The sequence below is a fragment of the Phasianus colchicus genome, chromosome 33 (genome assembly GCF_987193195.1).
Source record: "Phasianus colchicus chromosome 33, bPhaCol1.hap1.1, whole genome shotgun sequence".
NCBI classification, from domain to species: Eukaryota; Metazoa; Chordata; class Aves; order Galliformes; family Phasianidae; genus Phasianus; species Phasianus colchicus.
The window spans coordinates 1,251,761-1,260,807 of NC_143468.1; the positions used below are offsets into that span (position 1 = coordinate 1,251,761).

At 48.8% G+C, this 9,047-nt stretch overlaps 1 protein-coding gene across 1 annotated transcript; it reads left to right on the forward strand.

Moving 5' to 3' along the window:
* The first annotated feature begins 3,531 nt into the window (after positions 1-3,531).
* AQP2 (aquaporin 2) lies at positions 3,532-7,836 on the forward strand. Its single transcript, XM_031603286.2, has 4 exons — positions 3,532-3,897; positions 5,824-5,988; positions 6,779-6,859; positions 7,621-7,836. Exons 1-4 carry the CDS (start codon positions 3,532-3,534, stop codon positions 7,834-7,836), a joined length of 828 nt encoding a protein of 275 aa, XP_031459146.1.
* The last annotated feature ends 1,211 nt before the right edge of the window (positions 7,837-9,047 follow it).

A 9,047-nucleotide genomic window follows, 5' to 3' on the forward strand; every position in this document is an offset into this window, starting at 1 on the left:
AACACCAGTCTTGCTATGTACCTTGAACAAAGCCTTGGGCAAACATTCAGGACTGAACTTGCAAGTCCTTAAAACGGAGTAAAAAAAGTAAAGCAAAGCCCCAGCCCTGTTCCTGGTTTGTGCTCAAGAGCAATTCATTGAAGTCAGTGAAGGAAATCAGAGCTGCATTAATCCCTCTATTTCAATTAAAATGAGAACAATAAACACTAGAAGAGCCAGCAGAAGCTTTTGTGTGAATAGGGGTTTAGGCTTTGGCCTGAAATGTTGGAAAAGGTGTTGATTTTCTTCCATTTTACTGTGTGAATGTCCTTTTGAGGAGACACGACAATGGGAGCATATGATTACTCCTGGTGGTCCCCCCTCCTTGAGGGGTACAGACATTACACCCCCCAATCCTTGGGGAAAAAAAACAAAAAAAAAACAAACAAACAAACAAAAAAACCATCACAAGCAGCAGAACCCCTCAGATCTGGGTTGCTAGAAAGTTTTCTCAAGATTTAGTCCTGCTGTGGGTTCTCCTGTGTCTAATACATCCCTATGCATTAGTATTCGGATCCTTTGTTGTCTAATAAACAGGGCATTGGGATTCTCCAGTGTCTAATATTTGTTGCACAGATGAGGGTTCACCTGTTGGGGAGAAAGAGGAGTTGTCTGCAGCCTCTCTCTATCTGCAGAAAAGAGCCAAAAAATGGAGCTTTGAGGTCTGGGCAGCACCTTCACCTCCTGCATCCAAGCAAGAAAACCCACACAGCTCTTTATGCAATAAATCTTTTATTCTCCGTAGCTCAGAGGTATTTCAGATGGAATGGAGATACCTGAAGGATGTTTATACTTTCCTGAAAGCCAGGGGAGCAGAGATATCTGAGCCATCTAAGTCACTTGAGAAGTACACTGTTGTGCAAGCGCGATTCCCTCGCTTGCAAAATGTTCCTCAAAAACGTGTTCCTGGGCCTTGCTCTGCCATCAGGAGGAGGCACAGTGCATCCCCATCCCCAGGGAGGGCTGACAGTACCGCTATACTCCACGGGATGTAGATCAAAAGGCAAAATAATGACGTTCCCATCTCCACTTCACTGCAGAGCTCTTTGCTGCTCTTAAGGCTGCAGTGGCAACAAGGCTTTGTTCCTCCAACCAGCACCAGCAGCTCCATAAACCCCTCCTTGCTACCAGCAGCCCCACACCAGGCTCTTTAGGCTTCCCCATCTGCCATTCTCTGTTTCGCAGTATGGAGGTGGCACAGTGCAGCAAGGCAGGAAACACAGCCCTGCCTGGATCGCTGCCTGGCAGCAGCAAACCTGGCTCCGTTCCGTGCTCCCTCTCTGCAATCCAGAAGGACTACGTTCCCTGCAATGCTGGAGCTCTCTGGGTGAAAGCTGGAACACGTCGCTGCTCTTTGCTGGAATGCATCCCGCAGTGATGGTTTGCTCAGCCCCACGGCAGAGACTGCAAAGCTTCCTTTCAGCCCATACAACACAGCTCGTGATGCAACATCAGCTTCTTCATACAGTGGCAGGAACCCACTGTTCACTGCACGCAGAAATCCCAAAGCACCCGGTAGACAACAGCTGCAATCAGCCTTCACATCACCAGCTGAAAGCGAGGAGCATGAGGCTGTGTCAGGGTTTTAAGTTGCTCAGAGCTAATCCTGCCTGCTTCTCTTGCTTTTTTAATTAGTCTTCATTAAGCAGGGACACATCACGCCTTGCTTGCCATGAATAACTATTAATCAAACAGAGTATCAGCTCCAGGTAATTGCCATATTAGTTATCTGACATTCCCTACGCCACTGGCAGCCTGCACCTGTAATCAGGCCCTGACGTAATGCATTTTTGAGCAATGCTAAGTTTGCAAATCCACCCCAGGCAGAGAGCAGCAGGAACCTGCAGCTGGGATGTGACCACATTTCTGTGCCTTATCAGCACCCCAAATATAGGCAGCCTCACAGGCTGCTGTATGAGACCTGCTTCACTGCTGGAAAACCAGAGCCTGGAGCCAAAGTCACTTCGTGGCACTGCCAAAGTCACCGAGGAAGTCAGACAGAGGAGTTTTCAGAGGAAGGGGCTGAATCCACATTTCCATCCTCACCCTGGACTTGTTTTCCCCACAATTTCTCCTTTGTTAAGGGCAATGTTCTCATCAGCATCTTTATATGTAAAGAGAGGGCCAGTATTGTTACCCGCCTTCTGTGGAGGAAGGAGCAATGCAATCTGAGCGATATGGAATATTTCATGCCAACTTTTCACATCCATTCAGTGGCACTCACACAGTTCCTCTGGAGGGGAAATGTTTTGTCGTGCAGCGGAAGCCTTTGCTGGAGCCAAATAGAAGATGAAACGATCCTCTCATCTCCAGCTCTGCCCTGGGGGAGCACTCTTCCCAGGATGGCTTAAGAGTCTGTTAATGAGAGGAAGAAAAAGAGGCAAAAAAGACCATTTTTGCAGCAAACCAACCAGTCCTTATGGCATAGGGAGCAAAAGGTTTTAGTGACATGGCCAGTCCTAAGCAATGGAATAGAAGGAAAAGGGACTTGTTGAGCAATTGGTGGATGGTTTGATGGGAAGGGACCATACTCTGGAGAGGAAAATGTCAATGGGGATCAACGCCAGGAAGTAAAAAAGCATTTCTGAGCATTGAGTTGACCAAACAGTTGAGTTGGTAGTCCAGCTGTGAGTGACATTTTTTTGACACTAGAATTTCTTTCCTGACAATCGTTTTTTGGGGCTGGTTCCCATTTTTTTTGTGTAGGAAGTCTCTGCCTGAGCCATATAATTATGATTCTCTGAGTTTTAGTAAGTCACATGGAGGTTGGTGCCTCTGTGCATCCAGTTTTGCCTGGGTGCTCAATCACCACATCCCCCTTCTCACCACAACCTGAAATTATCCATACTCATCAGCAAGACCCATGGAGTGTGTCACTTTAAGCTTGTAAAAGCTTAATTGGGAACGCACAACCTTGAGTCAAAAGCACCAGAATCATTCATTGCCCTTAAAAGGATATAGCTATAGATAATAAAGAGAGGAGAAGGAAAAAAATATATATATGTGATGCAGGATGTGAGATGGTCAGCACTGAAACAAGTTGTCCGTGAGGTTGGGTGGGTGATGCAGGGCTCCAGGTCAGCTCCACCTTAGCCCTACAGATTCCTCATTCACTTTCTCTTCTCCCCATGCTGCAGGTGACAGGGAGACAGAGCAAGGAGCACTTCCAAAGGCTTGGTAAGAAAGCACTGGGAAGAGGAAACAGCATTTCCTTGAGCATTGCTCAAGGCTGATTTATGTCCTCCCAAGGATGGTGAGCACTGCATTCCCCAGCTTAATAGCAGGGGCAGGCTCTGAAGTTCCCTCATCTGGAACACAAATGAAGGAAAGCATCGGGTTTCCCAGGACCACGACCCCACCTCCTTCAGCAGGCAATCCTCCTGCATCCCATACCCTTATATATAGGGCTTGTACCCCCATCATCATCTCTGGACCCAGCAGTGCTACAATTGCCTGGAGTCTCTGCAGGCAGGGCCAGTCCTTGCAGCCTCCATGATGTGGGAGCTCCGCTCTGTAGCCTTCACCCGGGCCGTCCTGGCAGAATTTCTGGCAACCTTGGTCTTCATCCTCTTCGGCCTGGGTTCTGCTCTGAACTGGCCCTCAGCTTCCGCCCCGAGCATCCTTCAAATCGCGTTGGCTTTTGGCTTGGCCATCGGCACGCTGGTCCAAGCCTTGGGTCACATCAGCGGAGCCCACATCAACCCGGCGGTGACGGTGGCTTGCCTCATCGGCTCCCACGTCTCCTTCCTCCGTGCAGTCTTCTACGTGGCAGCCCAGCTCCTGGGGGCCGTGGCAGGAGCTGCCATCCTGCACGAGATCACCCCAGCCGACTCACGGGAAGGCTTGGCCATCAACAAGGTGAGGCTGCAGCCCGTGGTGGGTGTGAGAAGGAGTTGAGAGGTTTGGGATGAAGCTTTGGGGAAGGCTGAGGGATGTGTAGAAGGGCTTTGGGGTCAGCAAGGACTTTTATTAAATGCTGGATTGGCAGGGTCAGATGTAGCATGGATTCTTCCAGCAGCAGGGATGAAGACGAGGCTCCAGACCGGCTCCTCTGCTTTTAGGGGCTGAAAACAAAGGTGATCCAGCTGGCTGGAGAGACACCTAGTTAGGAGACAAACCCTCATCTCTGCCTTATCTCAGGCCTTATTGAGGAGGAGCTTGATTCTGTGGAGATACAGGTTAGGGAAGGACATGGGTTGGGTTAGGTTGGAAGTGGATGATTCTTAATTTCCTCTCCAACCTCAGCCTTCTATGATTCTGTGACATTGTCTCTCAGCTCATCTTGCCCCAGTCCCATCCCTTCTACGACTGTTGGTGTGGGCAGGGGAAGCCTTTTCTCCCCTCTCCATTACGTTGTGTCACCACCTATAGGGTGTAGCTGTTGATTCCACAGCACAGGGGATGATGGACCTGGATCTTTATGTCTAAGCTCCAGCTTCTCATCAGATAGCACTGTTCATTTTGTCACATCCCACTGTGGAGGGATGACCATCCCAGTTCCACCTGGTCCATCCCAGTGCCCAGAACACAGAAGTGCTCCAGCAATGCCACCAGACAAAGACACAGCATTCTGCAACCCACAGCACAAGGATCTCCCTTCACAGATGTGAGGAGAATAAAGAAAATGAGGGAACACCAGGAAGCCACAAAAACTCCCCAATAATATCCCAAATCCCCTTCTTCATGCACATAATGCAAAGAGACTGAAAGAGAAAGTCAGCGTTCAGTGTAACTCCCTTCTCCATGGGTAGGAGCAGCTGTACTTCTGCCAGCAGCAGCATCACCCAGAACTGGTAAGGAGGAGGAAGGCAGTGTGTTTCAGGAGGCAGCACGGGGAAATCCTTTCTCTTGCAGAAGTCAGCTGGCACTGCCAGACCCAGCTTCACTGCCAAAGAGATTTAAAGGGTTGAAAAGGAACTGAGGATTAGTCTGAACAAGACTATATTGATAATAGCTGAGGTTTAATAAACCCAACAAAGCAATAGGGGTTCTAAGAGACTTCCAAAATGCTGTTTGAAAACACAAAGCAACTGAAATAAGAGATTTTCTTTTCCCTTGTGGGCTGTTCATCATGCAGCTGCCTGCACAGATCCTTCAAAAATTAGGGGAATATCAGGGAGAGAAGAGTGAGATCCCACTCTGGGTTTGGGCAGGAGGACGATTGCTGCTGTGCTGTGTCACTGAGCAAAGCATTCTTGGGATCAGCATTTGGGGGGACACCCAAAGAGGGGGTGACATGGGGCAAGAAGAGGCATAGATGTGCCAGGATGGGCGGAGGGAAGAGATAGCTGCTGCCAGATCCACCCAGATCCAGATTAAAACCTTCAAGAAAGCAGAGTTGGAGGAGAGGGTGTGCAACAGGCATGGCTCCAGACCAAGTCAGAATATTTTTGTAGTCAAAGAAGAGTGGGAAAAAGCGAGATGGGATTATTATTTTTTTTTTTTCTGTGCCAAAATACCTCTTTTTTACATTTTTGAAAAGCACTTCATTTTTTTTTTTTTTCCAAGAGGCATTTTGAGTTTCAAGCATGAGGTAAAGAGAGAAAAAAAATCCTCTAGGGGAAAGAGAGAATGGAAAAAACAATGCCCAAATGAGTGACACAAAAGCACTTCTCTCCATGTCCATCAAACATTACCCACTGAGGCACTTTCCATTTTTCCTGGGAAAATTCTCCTCCTCTTCCAAAAATCTCACCTGTTCCTCTGCCTTTCTGGGTTTCTCCTCTAAATCTCCAGTCCAGGCACTGAATTTGCCCATTCCTGAGATGTCTTCTCCCCTTCCAGCTGCACAACGAGACGACGACAGGGCAGGCGGTGACCGTCGAGCTCTTCCTCACCTTCCAGCTCGTCCTCTGCATCTTTGCTTCCACTGATGAACGCCGGGAGGACAACCTGGGGTCTCCTGCACTGTCCATTGGCCTTTCTGTTGCCGTTGGACATCTCCTCGGGGTGAGTAGAACGGGTCAAAGCTCAGTGCTTGGTGGAGCATCTTTGTGTTTCTGCCAAAAGGTCTGTAACTCGCGGGGGGTTTGTAACTGATGCAGTACTCATGGTTTTGAAGGGGGTGCAGCAGGAAAATTCCACCCAAGCCATAGTACAACCATAGCCTGAGCTGAGCTGTTATTGCTCACAAAAAAATCCATAACCTGTTGGATTTGCTGCTCCTCAGGTCCCATTGAGAGCTCCCAGGGATCCATGGGGTCCTCTATCTTGGAGCGGACATGTTAGCAACTGTGACTCTCAAGACCATGATAAACTGGTTATTATGTAGGATGGATAGCCAGGGAAACCCCTCACAGCTAACTTTTGCAGGGAGAAAAACACATTATCCTCCAACAGCCTCTCAGGATTAGAACAACAATGTTTGCATCACACCTTCCATCCTTAATGATATGCAAGCCTGTATGGCTTGCTGTGGGATTACTTTCCTTCAATCCTCTGTGGTAAGGAGTAGCAATGTGCTCCAGGAACAGGCACAGCAGAAACGTGTTCCCATTGCAGTATACGTCACCCAACTTGCACCATGCAGTCACATCTGCTTGCACCAGAGATGCATAAATAAGACTTGGGTGTGTTGACTCAGGTTCTGGAAGCTGGTAGCATTTCTTTTCCTGGAATGGGGTATGCTGGGATATGAAACACTGGCTTGGAGGATGAATCATGCTAATAACACACCGGGATACATTAAAATGTGGTAAAAGGGCTTAATGTTAACACTAAGCGTGGTGTTTCTCTGCAGATCCGTTACACTGGTTGCTCCATGAACCCAGCCAGATCCTTTGCCCCAGCTGTAATCGTTGGAGACTTCAGTGACCATTGGGTAGGAATTGTGGTCTTGGTGTTGGGTCAGTGGGATGGGCCCCCCAGGTTATCAGTATTCTTAGAAAAACAAAGAGCCAACCAAGTCCAGCATCTCAGCACCAGCGCCTGTTTAGAGGAGATTTGCAGAAAGAGGTGGGGCTGCTGGGTGCTTAATTAGCTTATCTAAGCAGGGTGAGTTGCAACAGAAAAAGGGGTGTGGTTTGTTGACCATGACTTAACAAAAGAGGTAAAACCAATGGAGAATGAAGCTCTTCTCACCATCCTGGAGACCTTTCCTGGTTGCAGTTGGATCCAGGCATGCATTTTCCATCAGTTCTTTTAGGGACACTCCCAGGCATTGCCAGCTCAGCATTGGATCTGTGGCCGTGCTTAGAGGTGTCCAAGCTGGGAGCCTCTTCCTCTCCATAGGATTGTGTAAATGAGTAGGATGACATCTCCAGAGCAACCCAAACCACTACTGTGCTCACAACAGTGCTGTCGTAAGTGGAGATCATACAGCATTCACTCCCAGAGCAGGAAAAGACAGAAGAGAGTGGGCATGTACATTCAGGCGTAACAACAAGGGAACAGACAAGAGATGGCCAAGTCAACAGAGACGGCCAGGGCAGATCTGTCTTCTGCATTTTGTTCTTAATAGCAAAACAGGATGAACAGGTCCATAAGATCCCTGTAATGCTCTCAGAGACCCAGGCTCCTCTTCGTCCTCCAAGCACGGGCAGGCTCCTGCTTACCACATTCTTCTCTTTCCTTTTTCCATAGGTCTTCTGGGTGGGCCCACTGGTTGGGGCAGCGGCCGCATCCATCATCTACAATTACATTCTCTTCCCACAATCCAAAACCTTCTCGGAGAGGCTCGCCATCTTCAAGGGCATGGAGCCAGAGGAGGACTGGGCAGAGCGCGAGGCACGCCGGCGGCAGTCAGTGGAGCTGCACTCCCCACAGACCCTGCCAAGGGGGATGTCTGAGAAGGTATAGCCGAGCCAACCCAGGGATAGGAGAGGAGCTGAGGGAACCCCGATGTTCCAAACAGTGCTTCACCTCTCTCCTCTCTCCATTTTTATTTTGCTGGGGTCTCGTGTTGCCTCATCATGGGGAGATGCGCTGTGATGGCCCAACTTTGCCACCCAGCTCTGTGTCTGCAGGTTTTCTAACTTCAGAGGAAAGCACCGTTAAAGCAAAGCCACCGGTGTAGCAGCAGGGATGAGCACATGCTGGAGTCCCACCTTCAAGTCCCCCTCGCAGGAGGCGCGCACGGTGGAGCTCGTTGCCCTTCTCGAGGCTCTGCAGAGAGGTGTTATTACAGGCGTTTGCTGGGTGTGGAGGTTGCCACCCGATGCCTCATTGCTTTTGCACTCTGCTCACCCTTCTCCCATTTCTTCTCGCTGCCCAGCTGTTTGCACACACTGGGAGAATTGCTCCTTGCCACGCGGATCTCACAACCTGCAAGTTTTGCTGCTGCAAGGAACCCAAGCACATTTATGACCCATAGTGGAATGCAGATGCCCTTTGCTTTTGCAGACTGGAAGAGTGTCCTCGAGTCCCCTCTGACCCCACTGGGGAGCTCTTGCAACTGCTCTCTCCTGTGATGAGAAACCTCCTGATTTTCAGCCCCAGATAATCCACAGCTTGGCTGTTCTTGGACCACTGCTGTCCCTCAGCTTCAACACTTCTTCTTTCTACCCAGATTTTGCTTTCTTTCCTCCATTCCTATCCCACCCTGATTTCGGATGAGTAATACAAAGCATTTCAGATATGAGGTTCTCTGACTCTTGCTTTCATAGATGCACCACACCAATGGCTCTTGACCATCCCATCCTTTCATCAGAGCCCAGTTACAGCCACTAGAGTAGTCAAAGAATTTGGGTTTGTCTTTGGGACATGCCTTAGCTCTTTTAAGCATTAAATTTAATCTCATTTCTATTACTCAGCCTCAAAGTTATGCATTTCCCGCATGACATCCTCGTGCTTCTTTCTGTTGACAATGTCTCCCTTGCATTGCACCGTCACAGAACATCACCACCTCATTTGGGATTTTTTCTGCTAAGGTTGCTAATGGAAGTATTCAAGAAGATGTGCATCAGTTGCAAACCCTAGAGAACATTACTGATTGTTTTCCTTCTCCCACTGTTTCGACTGGAACCACCATCAAATGATGCTCTTCATCTGTCCACTGTTCTCTACCTGTA

What these genes read in the sequence shown, in the direction of transcription:
- AQP2 (XM_031603286.2), top strand. Translation starts at nt 3,532, where the DNA reads ATGATGTGGGAGCTCCGCTCTGTAGCCTTCACCCGGGCCGTCCTGGCA. An exon ending in AAGGCTTGGCCATCAACAAG is followed by an intron (nt 3,898 to 5,823) that starts GTGAGGCTGCAG and finishes CTCCCCTTCCAG; the next exon opens with CTGCACAACGAGACGACGAC. An exon ending in GAGACTTCAGTGACCATTGG is followed by an intron (nt 6,860 to 7,620) that starts GTAGGAATTGTG and finishes CTTTTTCCATAG; the next exon opens with GTCTTCTGGGTGGGCCCACT.